The 15,380-nt window shown below is 39.5% G+C and overlaps 3 protein-coding genes across 5 annotated transcripts; 2 read left to right on the forward strand and 1 right to left on the reverse strand.

The window, feature by feature from the left end:
- Positions 1–13: 13 nt before the first annotated feature.
- Positions 14–1,543, reverse strand: Vih (ubiquitin conjugating enzyme vih). Its single transcript, XM_076773260.1, has 4 exons — positions 1,409–1,543; positions 972–1,086; positions 700–904; positions 14–617 (listed from the first exon to the last, which is right to left on the reverse strand). Exons 1-4 carry the CDS (start codon positions 1,510–1,512, stop codon positions 493–495), a joined length of 549 nt encoding a protein of 182 aa, XP_076629375.1. The 5' UTR covers positions 1,513–1,543; the 3' UTR covers positions 14–492.
- A 664-nt stretch (positions 1,544–2,207) lies between these two features.
- Positions 2,208–4,304, forward strand: LOC143345802 (kxDL motif-containing protein CG10681). Its single transcript, XM_076773259.1, has 4 exons — positions 2,208–2,356; positions 2,446–2,645; positions 2,729–2,863; positions 3,884–4,304. Exons 1-4 carry the CDS (start codon positions 2,208–2,210, stop codon positions 4,012–4,014), a joined length of 615 nt encoding a protein of 204 aa, XP_076629374.1. The 3' UTR covers positions 4,015–4,304.
- Positions 4,305–9,202: 4,898 nt separating this feature from the next.
- LOC143345939 (uncharacterized) lies at positions 9,203–15,325 on the forward strand. 3 transcript variants are annotated; one of them, XM_076773581.1, is made up of 10 exons: positions 9,203–9,337; positions 9,411–9,559; positions 9,903–10,028; positions 10,185–10,342; positions 10,460–10,576; positions 10,674–10,734; positions 10,812–11,104; positions 11,235–11,369; positions 11,508–11,729; positions 11,827–15,325. In XM_076773581.1, the coding sequence occupies exons 2-10, from the start codon at positions 9,438–9,440 to the stop codon at positions 12,972–12,974; spliced, it is 2,382 nt and encodes a 793-aa protein (XP_076629696.1). In that variant the 5' UTR covers positions 9,203–9,337; positions 9,411–9,437; the 3' UTR covers positions 12,975–15,325. The 3 variants fall into 3 exon arrangements, with proteins under 3 accessions (XP_076629696.1, XP_076629695.1, XP_076629697.1); XM_076773580.1 differs by having other exon boundaries at positions 9,903–10,342; XM_076773582.1 differs by lacking the exon at positions 9,903–10,028.
- Positions 15,326–15,380: the final 55 nt, after the last annotated feature.

Genomic DNA, 15,380 nt, shown 5'->3' on the forward strand with positions numbered 1-15,380 from the left:
AAACAGTAGAGGGTTAATGTTTAAAATATTTATTTTCGAATTACACAATAATAATAAATGACGTAACGTCGATTGTAGCTGGTACTTATGAAGAATATTAAAATATATCGAAAGTCAATATATATATATATATTACTAAAAGTAAAAAATAAATAAACGTTTCTGGTACAAATTGATGATGTAAAAATGTTTAATCCGCATATACAGTCTTAAAATCATGATACAAATTTCTATTCATCTTCAAGACAAATTTACGAAATTAGCAAAAGTGCGATTAGCAATGATATCGATGTAAAAATGATTTTTTGTTTCCTCGCGTAATACAACATATAATAGATGAGAAACCAAAACCAGAAAATACAAGATTGAATTTTTTTTCCAATGACATTCGTAAGTTTGGTGCAGCAAGTTTTTATATGACTTATATCTAATTGTAACATTGACAGAAATAAAAATAATGAATCAGCCGAGATGATTAGAAAAATGGCCTTATCAAGAATCTTGTTGATCACGATTCAAAGCTCTGTGATATTCTTCCGTTAAATGTTTCTTATACTTTGTTTGATCGCTCCATAGATTTGCTGCTTGAAGATTGAGAGGGCTTTCATTATTAGGTTCTATAAAGTAGGATACCATTTGTATTAGGATTGGCCAATTGGCAATTTTATCTTGTACAGAAATAATATAGGTATACCTTACCGCTAAGAAGAGATTGTATAGAAAGTAGTATAGTACGAACATCGTACAGAGCACTCCATTTATCTTTTAATATATCCAAACAAATGTTACCCACTGCATCTACATTTGGATGGAAACAAGGAGTAGCAAAGCGTACAACTGGTGCACTATACGGGTAACTATGAGGAAATTCCAAAGTCAACTTATAAGTAAGACCGGCGTAAACCTGAAATAAATTATATAAATGTTATATTTATGAATTTTTTTTTCGCTTTAGCGTAGACAATAGTTACCGTATCCCTTGGTCCTGTGATAGTTCCGATCCACTTGAACAAATTTTCCCCGTCAGGGAAAGCAGAAACACCTTTTTCCGTACTCATCATTAAAACCATGAGTTCCTTCTGCAATCTACGCGTGCATTTATTTACGTTACTACAATGGACGGTAACCATTTTTAAATAAATCTACTGTAAAATGTACCCGCGATCACACCAAGTATTTACAATTTGGGATCGAGCCAATTTTAAATTTTTCGCCCAAACGCTGCAAGTAGGTTATGTTTTTCGGTATAATGTTTAAAAAAAGAAAAGAAAAGGAAAGAAAGAAAAATGTTTCCTGGACGTTGATTCAAAAGAGAATGAGAGAGGTAGCTTATCGATAACGATATAAAATGCCCGGAAGTAAATTCAATTTACAAAGTTCCATTCTAAATATCAGACAATTTGCGTACCGTTTACTAACTGCATGGTTGTCTTTCGGTACATTCTGCTTTTCTTCAGCAGCTTTGCTCGGCGCGTTTTGAGACGAATAAAACGGATTTATATTCTGTGCCATTCCGGGTCGAAAATCGTACGCGATAGGTCCTTGGGATTTTTCTTTTTCCTCACGTAAGATTTCCGAAGCTTCGGTTCGAGGCACACACAACAGTCACTGTGGAAATTTGAATGCTACAACTTGTATCAACCCTCGTAAAAACATTTGACTTCGAACAGCTGTTAAAGATAAAGCGTGCCGTTTCTTCCATGAATCTATTGCAATTGGAGAAAATATAGACTCTGGTTCAGCGAGAATTAACGTTACGGTTGTTCGTTAAAAACATTTCTAGTGTTTGAGTTTACGCATACTCGGCAATGTACTTATACTTGTCATTGATTAAAGATGATGTGTGTACCTACGCGCAATAGCAAATGAGCCGTCGGACAGCGACAGGAATTAACGTGCCTACATACTTACGTATATGTAACTTTAAAAGTATTTTCGTTATCAAATCGTCGGTAGTTTATAAACTCGTTTTTAGCGGATGTTTAATGTTAATCTTTTGATTATGGTACTGCGTTAATGTCAGCTTGACTTACTCGCAATCGGCACGATGAGAGCGTATCGAACGAATTTGCAAAAGTAGTTTTATGGTTATAATATAACTTTGGTGTCCGATTTGAATTATCATATAAAAAGATAACTATGGCGCAAAGGAGTGGCGACGATGAAATTACAAACATACGGTCGTTATAATAAAAGGATATGAAAATATGGCAACTGCACAAGGTACACCTGAATCGGATACAGGGAGCTTTGAATGCTTCCAAAATTATACGGCTCCGGAGGTATTTATACAAGGCTTGGCTGGGATTGTCGATCAACAGGATGTAGAATCCATGATAAGAGCCCAGAAGCAAATGTGAGAATTTTATATATGGCTTGGTGTCTTGATATTAGGTGCAAAGGTCTGTAATTTATTTATTCTCTATTATACGTTATTTAATGCAGGTTACAGAGATTTGAAAAAACCAACGAGATGTTAACAAACTGCAATCAGCTATCCATAAATAGATTAAAGACTGGTGGTAACGAGTTCAAAAAACATACAGCACTTTTGGTGGAAATGAAAAAGGATTTGGATTATATTTTTAAAAGAATTCGTATCGTAAAAACCAAATTGAGCCAACAATATCCTCAAGCGTTCAATGGTAGATACTCCGTAAACTGTTTTGTATAAAATGTGACGTATAAAACGCTTATTTTCTTTCTAATAGATGTTTTATTGGTGTAGAGGCAGTCAGAAGCAGTTTGGCGGAAGAAGTAATTGTCGAGGATGTAGACTGCCCTGTAAAACCACTCGAACCTGAAGTTGTACCATTACCAAGCACACCGCAAAATATTACGGATCGAGATCCAGATTCTGATGGTAACCAAACTTGCACTACAAGTAATCGTATTGCTGTGCAATGAATTTGCTTCAATTGCAAACAACTTGTTTGTCGTTCGAGTATTAAATGTTCTTTAACTGCTACTATAAAAAATTAATCCATTTTTCTCTATTTCTCAATTTTTAGTAAAGAATTATCTATCGAATGAAATGAGATATTATTGAAATTTTATATATACATATATATATTTTTATAGTAACGCGTTTCGTTTGTTTTGTTGAATCGAAGCTCTTTGTGTTAAACAAATAAAATGGCTGTAAGTAAATTTCGATTACATTAGGATGTTACTATGGTAAAAAGATTATTAATTATTATACATATATTAGAAAAAATATTTAAACTATAAGTAAAGATTTTGAACGACGTTACTCCTTTTTGATAAATATGTCATGATAAAAAGTAAATCGATAAATTTCGTGTACAATAGCAAGCAGTTTGTCGCCGTTAAATAATTTCTGTTCAAGTTGTTCCTGTTTGTCTGTGCAAACGCAGCATTTACTATGCAGCGGCTCGCATCGTGACCTAAAGAAATCGAAAAAGAATATAACTAGTTTCGTATAAATTTAAAAAACCCAACAATATCGTCAATAACGATTTACCAATAAAATACAACGCTTCGGCAACCATTAATTAAGTTATTGCACATCGTTCTTCGCTAGAAACATAAGATTCTCTTTCCGCTCGTTGTTAATATTATACAATGTACATGTTACAGCCATAGTACGCGATCTAATAAACTTGAATAAGAGATATCGTAAAATCGGTGAATGAATCATAAAAATGATTTCGATACCGTGGCTGTAACGTAACAGTGACACTGTAATGAAATCAAGTTTAGGAACATCTCCAAGAAATATAAATGTCTGTCGTTCTATTCCACTAGACGCAGTTACTCTATTTTATTTCCTGATCGTTCCGGTGTACAAAAGTCCCCTATTCCCAAATTCGTCGCGTGATTACTCGAGAAACTAATAACGACTTAAATTGTTGGTGTACAGTGCCGGTCGAGGAGTTTCAGTTTGCAAAGCTGCGGAAGCGACGTATAAAGAGCAACGATAGTTCATCGACGGAGAGCAACAGCGATCACAGTAACGCCGACACTTCGTCCCGCACATCCGACTCTGGTTAAAGTACTCGATCCAGAGATGTACAGGGAATAAAAGAGAAACAAAACAATTTAACGAAATGAGTGATCAACGAAGAGAAAGTGTTGTTTGAAGAAAGTTAAATACATTTACGCGTTAATCGTTAACCGACAATAACTATGTTCCTCGGTCGATTGGAAACGACCAGTGTCCAGAATATTACGATTGTTCGGCGTGCAAAAGTAAAAAGCTATTCTCGTAATCGTATCATTGTAAATCGCAAAAGCCTGTGAATTCTGTCAATGTCGAATAACGAATAAAGCACTTGTTTATATGCCGTTGCAGAGTTGATCATTCTATAGCGATACGTACGATCCGGGAATCGTACGATAGATCGCGAAAATAACATTCCCGATCGAGAGATGCTAGATTCAGCACCCGGTGCCCTACTCACACATACCAGATCACGCGTACGTGAGCTCGTAGAGTTTTGGAAAGTCGACAAAGGCAAACTGACACATGCCCTCTTCCTCGATTATTCCGAAGCTGTCCGAAGTAATTTCGGAGTAATTTCCCTCGTGGGAGTCGAGAGAGAAAGGCTCACACTTCCCGTCTCGCTCTCACCACAACTGAAGTCCGACCTCCCGTCTACGACATACGATTCGGAATCTCGACTGCCCAGGTATTTTTACTTACCTTTCCTAGAGTTCATTACTGAACTCTGCAAATTACTCCTGGTTTCTATTTGCCTCTGATGACCAGTGCTAACAAAATTACAGAACTCTCGACAACTTTTTACACCATACAGCGACCGTCACTGACTGCTCCTGATTATTGCTTGTCTCTGCTGGACTCTGCTGACCATTGCTTATATTTCTGACAACCTATAACGATTACTACTGACTTCTGCTAACCTCTGTTGGTCTTTGCTGATCTCTGTTGAACACTGCTGACCACCCCTGATGTTTCTGGCAACGTATAACGATTACAACTTGCTACTGTCAGCCTCTTCCAGCCTCTGCTGACCTCTGCTGACCACCCCTGATGCTTCTGGCAACGTACAACGATTACAACTTGCTACTGCTTGCCCCTGCTAGTCTCTGCATGCCTCTGCATCCCTCTGCATCCCTCTGCTGGCCCCTGCTGACCACGCTGACCTTTGTTAACAACTTCTAACATGATGTACATGTATTAAAACTTTGTATAATGTAAATCTATGACAATAAATGATATAATTTCAAAGAATTCTATGTGTTCTCATCATTTTTACCTTTCTTTCTCTCTCCCCATTATTCCCTTAGTTATAAGAAACCGTTTCTCTACTTAAAACTGGAATTCCAAAGTGCCCGGAGCGTTTTCTGAAATGCCGGTGACCTTGACCCACTTTCGAAACTGGGTCAAGGCCAAATCCTGATTCTCAAAGCGCCCGAAATTTTTCTAAGATTCGATGGCCTTGACCTACTTTCGAAATTGGGTCAAGGCCATCCGGGGTTCCAAGTCGGCCGGAAGATTTCTGAAATTTCGAATGGCCTTGACCCACTTTCGAAATTGGGTCAAGGCCATCCGGGTTTCCAAGTCGGTCGGAAGATTTCTGAAATTTCGAATGGCCTTGACCCACTTTCGAAATTGGGTCAAGGCCATCCGGATTTCCAAGTCGGCCAGAAGATTTCTGAAATTTCGAATGGCCTTGACCCACTTTCGGAATTGGGTCAAGGCCATCCGGGTTTCCAAGTCGGCCGAAAGATTTCTAAAATTTCGAATGGCCTTGACCCACTTTCGGAATTGGGTCAAGGCCATCCGGATTTCCAAAGCGCCCGGAATTTTTCTAAGATTCGAATGGCCTTGGCCCACTTTCGAAACTGGGCCAAGGTCAAGGTCAAATTCGGATTTCCAAAGTTCCCGGAACATTTCTAAAATGCTGGTGAACTTGCGAAGAAGGTGGTACGCATCTTATAGGTAAGAGAATGATTTGGAGAGGAAAAGGACGGTAAAGAATGATGAGAACACATTGAATACTTTGAAATTATATCATTTATTGGCATAGATTTACATTATACAAAACTTTAATACATATAAACATCTTATATTATAATACATCATGTGACAAGTTGTCAGCAACGGTCAGCAGTGGTCAGCGACGGTCAGCTGACGTCGGGAGATGTTGGCAGAGGCCGGCTTAGGTCGGGAGATGCTGGCTGAGGTCAGCAGAGGGTGGCAGTAGCTAGTAGTAATCGTTATACGTTGTCAGAAATATAAGCGGTGGTCAGCAGTGGTCAGCAGCGGTGAGCAGCGGTGAGCAGAGGCCAACGGAGGCCAGCAGAGGTATGCAGAGGCAAGTAGAGTCCAGTACGGGCAGGCAGTAGCAAGTTGTAATCGTTATACGTTGTCAGAAGTATTAGGAGTGGTCAGTAGCGGTCAGCAGAGTCCAGTGGAGGCAGGCAGAAGTCAATAGTAATCGTTATACGTTGTCAGAAATATAAGCGGTGGTCAGCAGAGGCCAGCAGAGGCTGGGAGAGGCTAACAGTAGCCAGTCATAATCGTTATTCGTTGTCAGAAGTAACAGGAGTGGTCAGCAGCGGTCAGCAGAGGCCAGCGGAGGCAGGCAGAAGTCAATAGTAATCGTTATACGTTGTCAGAAATATAAGCGGTGGTCAGCAGAGGCCCTGGCTATGTGAATATGAGCCTTCAAACGTCCAAGTTTGTCGTGAAATAGTTCATTATCTCCGACGCTAGATGGCGTTTATTTTTCTACCTCGAACCCTCTGGTGGAAAAACGTCCAAGTTTGTCGTGAAATAGTTCGTTATCTCCGACGCTAGATGGCGCTTATTTTTCTACCTCGAACCCTCTGGTGGAAAAACGTCCAAGTTTGTCGTGAAATAGTTCGTTATCTCCGACGCTAGATGGCGTTTATTTTTCTACCTCGAACCCTCTGGTGGAAAAACGTCCAAGTTTGTCGTGAAATAGTTCGTTATCTCCGACGCTAGATGGCGCTTATTTTTCTACCTCGAACCCTCTGGTGGAAAAACGTCCAAGTTTGTCGGGAAATAGTACGTTTTCTCTAACGCGAGATGGCACCACAACTATTTCTCGAGATAGAGAAATAGGCGCCATCTAACGTCGAAGATAGCGAACTATTTCACGACAAACTTGGACGTTTTCCCACCAGGTTTTTTAATCGTAGTTTTGGAAAAAGAATTTTTTTCTCGAAAATGCGTAGGATTTCATGGTATGTTTATACACCAAAACTGATTGTAATCGATTCCCGCAACTAAAAATAATTTTTTCAGAATGATTTGAAATTTTTTAATTTCGTCGGTAAAGTCCACCGCAAGGATGCGAGGATGGTGTCATCAGCCTGAGATGGCTGAAGTAAGAAGGAGAAGTAATAATCGTTATACGTTGTCAGAAATATAAGCGGTGGTCAGCAGAGGCCAGCAGATGCTGGGAGAGGCTAACAGTAGCCAGTCGTAATCGTTATACATTGTCAGAAGTAACAGGAGTGGTCAGCAGCGGTCAGCAGAGGCCAGCGGAGGCTGGTAGACGTCAGTAGCAATCGTTATACGTTGTCAGAAATTCCAGAAGTGGTCAGCAGCGGTCAGCAGAGGCCAGTGGAGACCTGTTGACGGGAAGTCGGATATTAGTTGTTCAAGAGCGAGAAGGGAAATGTGAGCCTTTCTCTCTCGACTCCCACGAGACGGTCCGAACTTACTGCGGGCAGCTTCGGTGAATCGAGGAAAAAGGCATGCGTCAGTTTGCCTTTCTCGACTTTCCGAAACTCCACATAGTGTGAGAGAGCACCTTCGGTGCCTTTCTGGTATCTGTGGAGTGGGGGCATAGATCTAAATATACTTGTATAACTGCAATAGGAATTTGATAAATTTCAAATTTAACAAGTACTAATAGCATGGAGGAACATATCGCGGCGTTACGCGACGCATAATTTAAGCGAGAATGCTTGCATTCTAACTGCAGCCTAATAGAAATCTATCGTTCTTTCATTTCCGTAGCTTGTGTGTATATTAAGAAACATTTTATGTACTATGAGATCTAAGCCGCATGTATGGAAATGGAAATGATCCTTGGGTGCATATACAATGTATACAAACCATCGTGTGCTTGTTTGTCAAGCGCATCTTGAGTCGTTCGTCTTATTTTTTTCAAGTATTTAGTATCTGGTTTTCATGAATAAACAACAATAAATATTTATGAATTTAGCAAAACGTTATGTTTATTTATGAATAATCTATATGTATGTACCTATGTATATGTATGTATCTTTAAAAGTCCTTCTGGTTTATATGCTTGCCTGCTAGATGGCTGTAGTACTTTGCGGTCCATAACCTGAACGATCCCACCACTTATAATGACCCATCAATTACAGCATCGTTGTTATATTTATCCCCATTTGCCTCGTTAAATGTACTTTTTTTTTTTTTCTTTTCTTAAACTAGTGCAATTCTTTCGAATCGCTTTATCGCAGTACAATTAACTTTCGTTTCGTGCTCGTAATCCTCTATCGATTATCAAAATATAGCAGTCGAGAATTTCAAGATTTTCAAGGCGTGTTTATGCACAATCGCATAGTGTGATTCACACTGACTGACGTGCATCCACGAGGAGTAGGCAATTTATATATCCGTACACTTGATGCACAAGGTATGCATAGGTAACCTTATTTCGTGAATCGTGATATGTCATACGTATATATGCACAATGTATCGGTATTACGATACGTAAGTACGTACGTATATTCCCATTGAAAAAAAGCATTTTGTCTTTTTCTCGTCTTGTTTCAGCCGAATCATAATTACACAGCCCATTATATTAAACAATATAAAAATCGTTGGATGCTAGTTTTGTGTGCACTTTCGAAACCGATGCTTCTTATTTCACGAAACGTTTTCGTGAATTCTTTATCAAGATTAAATTTGCATACTGTTTGATAACCATCAAGAGAGAACAAAAATACAAACAACAAAAGTACATGCAAAATGTTTGCCATTGCTCGAAATCTGTGGATCGATATTAAACAGCTATGCTGTGTTAAATGTTACGCATCGATGTTGTAAATCTCCAAAGAAACATATTTGGCAGTTTATTTGTTCAAAATGTAATACAAGAGCAGAGAATCTGCGCAAGAGAGGGAGAGCAAAAAAGGAAAAGGTGTTGGAAGAATGTTCTGTGCACGATATAAGGGGATAAAGCTATAAATTGTTTTAGTCGCTTCGTCTCTTTACAACCTCGGACACATAGTGCTTTTGCAGAAATTATTTTTTATGCACCAAGGTACAACGGAGCGAGTACTTTGCTAAAATATGAAAGACCGAATATATATCGAATCTTCTTAAGAATGACTTGATCGCTGGGTAACTTTTATTGTCTGGTGCTTCTCGCAAAGACACGTTATAATCGCTATATTTTAATATAAATATTTTATAGGATACATAAAAAAACACATTTCATAACATGGTACGTCCTTTTCTCGAGGAAGATGCCTGGTGTTACTGGGTTGTATCCGTCGGAGCTTTATTGTCCTTTCTTGGTTTCATCTTTGCTTGTATCTGCAGCTGTCGTCGAAACGAGAACAAGTAATTATAACTATCGACGCATCTCGATGCTCTTTAAACCGATTTGACCGTATGTATTGAAATTTCTGTAATTTTTTCTGTTCTTTGTCTAATTTCTTGATAAGCAAGTGGATATATTTTTTTACTACGAGGGTAATAAACGGAAGAATTTGCGTGTACACTATATAATACCTAAAAGACTGTTTGAATTATATTGAAAACCAATCGATAATATAGTATATATTAAGCATTTACCATATGTAAGCAAAATTTAGAAGAATGCATACGGATATGGAGATCTCTCGCTGTACTGTGTATAATATCGTTTACGCGGATACGTTCAGCTGTGATTCCCTTCGAACAGGAATGAATTTCTTGGGCTCGCCGGTATGGTAACGCTGAACAATACCGAAAATGAGGGCTTTGACGGGATCCCGACGACAAATATTTCTCGTATAGCGGCGCAAGATGCTATCGACAATGCAAAAAGGTTTCTATCGCCTAAGCGATCGGGCAATGCGCAACTCTTTTTCCTAACATACCTTGAAACACGATCGCAATTACAACACGATACAAACAACAATAATCATGTTACGTGTGAAATGTTCTGTCTTAAAATTGAAATATTTTTACGCGATGCACATAGGACAACTGGCGCGAATAGAAGTCTCCCGGATATCCCAAAAGACAAAGACAAGAGACTCGAAGAGATTCACCCAGGTGAATCAGTATCTCAGGATATTTACGAAGCTACGGAAGCGATCGGCGACCAATCGGAACTGTATGCTACGGTACAGGACGCAGGTGCGTCGAAGCGAAATCGGAAATACCTGTTGATCCTTTTTTCGAATTTTCCACGTTCGAGTAGTTATTCGAAACAAGGACGTATCTAATCTAATAATAGCGTTACGTTTAACGTAGGTGTGGAAGAAGAGGTATCGGAACAGGAAATGCAACAAGTTTCGCAACAAAATGCTTCGACTCGAGAAAACTCTGTTCATCCGTATTCAAGATTTGCGTCCCCCAACTCTGATAATGGTACGGATAAGAAATAGCATTGTTACGCGTCGTTACTTTTTAATAGATGTTCTTCCGTTAAACCTCTATCGTTCAACATTTATTCTTCTCATCCTAGTGGAACATCCGTACGCGCAACTTCAAAACGTTCAAAAGGCCGAGGCTAGTCAGTTGAATAGGTAATAGTTGTGAAAAGTTGCAAGTATTATCTAATAATAATCAGTTTTGTTATCAGTATATCACACTAACGTTGCAGAAATAATATTAAACCAGCGACTGATACCGAGAAACCATCTACCTCGACGAGTCCAGCTGCCGGAAATCCGGTTGCTCCACCAAGAACTCGTCGTTCGTCCTCCCACAATTCCCTTCTCTCCACCGACGTTGCTCCGTGCGATATTCAAGCAGCCAATGCTATATCGGGCGGAATACAAGCTAATCAGGAATTACCGTACATAACGCCCCCGCTTTTGATGTTATTGCCCCAGCCGCCCCAACCTCAATCCAATAGTCCTCAACAACACTTTAGCGGCGACTCCCAAGACTCGAGTAAGTATTTTAAAAGGCAATGTTTGCGTTCATTTCTACAATTTTACTTGCGCGATACTTAATTTATGCAAAGTGCTTTCGGTCGAATTAATCTCGAATACTTATTCTACCAAGATCTTACTCTCCACAGAAGGGTACACTAGTATAAGCGTAAGAGAGCCTCTGGCCAATATAATCGCGCAAACAAAGACATCGATCGGTCGACAGAATCAGTCCGTCCGACCCCTCACGGACCCCCATTATGCGACCGTCTCGGATGACTCTGGTAATGTAAAAGTTTGCCCATCTAGTTCCACTTTACAGTCGTTTAGTAGTAGTTTGGAAAATAATCGTGTGGAAAAATGAAAATTAGGCTCTGTTTCTATTGTGGTTCGGACATATGTAGAGCGTGTTTCGTTTGCAGACGAAATGTATGCCGCGATCGACGAACAAGATAAAATCTATACCAGCGGTAGCGAGACGTACGCTCAAATACAACCGACGATGACGGAGATTCAACGAGCTGTGCAAAGCGAGCAAACGTTATATTCGCGAGCTCCGTCCCGTTCGGACGAAGTTCATCCTGCTCCACAGCCTCCGAGCGTCGACAGTTTACGGCACGTGGCGCACGCTCACTCGAGACAAGGTAACCTAGTAATCTAACTAACCTATTTCTTTATGCACGGCACTTTTCATCCGTCATTCGGTCACGAAATATTCACACGATCTCGTATTGGCCGTAGCTTCGTCCTCGAGTGCTAACAGTTCCATCATGAACCCTGGCTCGCCGAAACCGGAGAAACGCCAAGCTAATTCGCCATTGCCGCCGCCACCGGAAATCACGACTGAGATGTATGCGTCGATCGAGAAGAGGACGAAACCCGAGGATCGATCCAAGCCGATTTTGTCGAATGGAAAATCGTTGGAGGACATGTACGCTAAAGTGATGAAGAAAAAGAAAGACGCGGAAGAGCAAAGCGACGCGCAGTCGAGCCTGCATCTTGCCGAAATAGTCGCCGTTTCGTGTAGGAAGCTGAGCCTCGTCGAGATAAACAGAACTTCATGGTCTAGTCATGATTCTACAGAGATACAAAAGAAGGAGCTCGACTCTACGCATTACTCCGCGTCGAACAGTTCTATAGGGAACCTTGACCTGGAAATGGACGTTACAAAATTAGCCAGAATCGTATGTGACGACGTGGACGCAGATATGGACGCGAATACGAGTCCCGATGCGTCCAAAAACTCGAGGTTCAATCACGGTTACGAGGCCGTTAATTCCGAAATTGCGAAGAAGAACATGATGATCCGCGCGTCTTGCAACCCGAACTACGAAGTTTTGCGACCGCAACGGCTTATCTCGGAGGACGCGGATTATAGGTCGAACAACGTCGTCTCTGCTTCGGTGTCCGCTCGAAACAGCACAGATTTAACAACAACCACGTATTCGATGATACCGCTCAAACATAGGCAGACGAGCAACGCCAGTAGCGAAGACCCTGGCTATGAGAAAGTCAGATTAAGAAGAAGGATTGACACAGATCTAGATACGGATTCCGAGCCAAACTACGAGAGTATGCCGCACGATTCAGGAGAGCCTAATTACGCGTCGGTTTCTCGTCCCGGTGACAGCGACACAGATCCTAACTACGAGTCCGTAAATCACGGAGATCCAAATTACGAGAGCGTTAAATACATGAGCGTCGCACGCCCCGAGGAACCACCGTACGAGCAAGTGAATACCTTCAAATCCGAACCGTGCTGCGTAGACGGATACGAGAAGGTGAAGAAACACTTGTTCAATGCAGATTACGAAAGGATACCGTTGCAACGTTCTACGGAACCGATCGGCAATGGGGACACTGACGATGAGCAGTACGTGCAAGTGTAACCGTGTGCGGCGACGCTACATTTTCATTTTCATTTTCATTTTCATTTTCATTTTCATTTTCTTTACCGGTTTACAACGACAATTACCGAAATTACGCTTCAACGTACAATACATATAAGCAACTATTCGTTCGGTTCTTCGTATAATGCGCGACACAAATATCGTATTTTGTTATTGCTTACTGTTATTATCGCATGAACGCTTTGCGCGTCATTGATCGCTCTTACGCAACGCAACGCGACGCGACATGATCCAAGGGGGGTCTTTTCGTTTAAAAAGTTTCAAAAGATTAGTTACAGTAGTACCAAGCATCTTGGATTATTTTATACAAATCGTTTTTAAATTTAATTTAAAAGTATATACAGGGTGTTCGGCCACCCCAGGGAAAAATTTTAATGGGGGATTCTAGAGGCCAAAATAAGACGAAAATCAAGAATACTAATTTGTCGATGAAGGCTTCGTTAAACAATTATTAACGTTTAAAGTTCCGACCGTACTGAATTTTTTTCTCGAAAATGCGCAAGATTTTGGGGGTATGTCTATTCACCAAAAATACTTGCAATTGACCCCTGCAACCGAAAATAATTTTTCCAGAACGATTTGAAAGTTTTTAATTTAATTGTTAATAACTTTTTAACGAAGCCTCCATCGAGAAATTGGTATTCTTGATTTTCGTCTTATTTTCGCCTCTAGGATCCTCTGTTAAAATTTTTCCCAAGGGTTAGGTCTGGTGAGTGTGCCGGCCAACAATAAATACCTAATTATCTAACATATATTTTCGAGTAGAAGGAATTAAATGTTTGTTCACACCGTAGTACAATATCACAATATTATTTATGAATAAGAATTTGTCAACTTTTCCAGGCACTTTATACTTTTAGAAAATTCGATCACAAAAAATTCAATTTTTTGGAACATTGAATGTGACAAGACCCTTCAAACACGACGAAAAGAAACTACGCTTTTGAGCAAATTCAGAATGGTTTGCGCTTTTGCGATTATTCTTATTTGAAACATATGCTTTCCGCCTTTTTCCATGCGTATAATATTTCAAGTTACCAATTTGTTAATAAAATTTTCTACTTTTCGTATACCGTGCGATCGCATTCTTGGTGTTGATTGTTTCATTGTCGGACTGGACGATGCACAGCACATGATTTCGTTTCTTGAATAATGTAATTCTAATCTACTTCTCGATAGACATTAAAAATCTACCGATTGTAGGCATACTGCGACCAAGTTTCTTAGGTTAAATGTTCTTGCGAATGACGATTCTTTCTAACAAGGGGATTCTACTACGGTTGTTCCACCGAAAATTTCCACGATATTTTTAGTGGTCAATCTAGAGCTTGAGATTTGTATTATATATTGAAACTCTGTTGCGAAAATTGTTGGCAATAGGCAACGGTATTTGTGTGCAACGTGAGGCCATTAAAGTATTAACAAATAAAAAATATGTAGGATAGTTGTATTTTTCCCTTACAACTGAGAAACTTTTGTCTTTAGACCCACAGATTGAGAGAAGCACCGTTTCAAAGTATGTATCTCGTTAGTCGATCTTTAAAATGTTCGGTGGGACAGCTATAGTTTGGGAGAATAAATATTTACACGCATCGAATCTATTAGAAATTGCCAAAGAAAGAGGAGAACGAAGGAGAAACAGAAACAGAAACGGAATCGGAATCAAAATAAAATAAAGTTACTTGTATTATTATTCAAGTTAATATTACCTCGCACATCATCGAATAAATAATCCATTCTTACTTTTATTTTTTTAAATGAACTCGTTAATTCGCACAGTTGTCGCAATTATTCCGTTTAACAAAACAAACTATGGATAGTCGTTTAGCATTCGCATGGCACAGATACGATACAATACGATAATAACGTACGAACAAATGTTTATTTATTCGAATCAATGTAATTATTATTTTTCATTCTTTCTCTCTCTCTCTCTCTCTCTCTCTCGAATAATCTTCGTTACACGTAGATTCGCAAGTTCGTGTATATGTATATACATATATGTAGATCTGAGGTTCATTTGTTTTTGTACAGTAACTTGAAATCATACAAACATATTTGTATATAAAGAAATGTCTGTGTTTCGACACGCGTAATTTGCGAAACTTACCGGTCATGTGGTATTGGTTACGTACACATACAACGTGAGACGTGTGAGCGTAATGCATTCTTACTTAATAACATCGAATTAAAAGAAAACCGAGGCAATTTTCCAACGAAATGTGCTTACTATAACCGCCAACGATTTGTATTCTTTTATACCCCATCATGAAATAGACCGTTTTTATATGTATACAATAAAAGATAGCTTTGAAAGGAAGCACTGCCGAGTCAAGTTTTTCATAGCATTTTAACATTTCGAGTGCAAATCAATTTAAAACGCCC

This window comes from Colletes latitarsis, chromosome 9, assembly GCF_051014445.1.
Source record: "Colletes latitarsis isolate SP2378_abdomen chromosome 9, iyColLati1, whole genome shotgun sequence".
Lineage (NCBI taxonomy): Eukaryota > Metazoa > Arthropoda > Insecta > Hymenoptera > Colletidae > Colletes > Colletes latitarsis.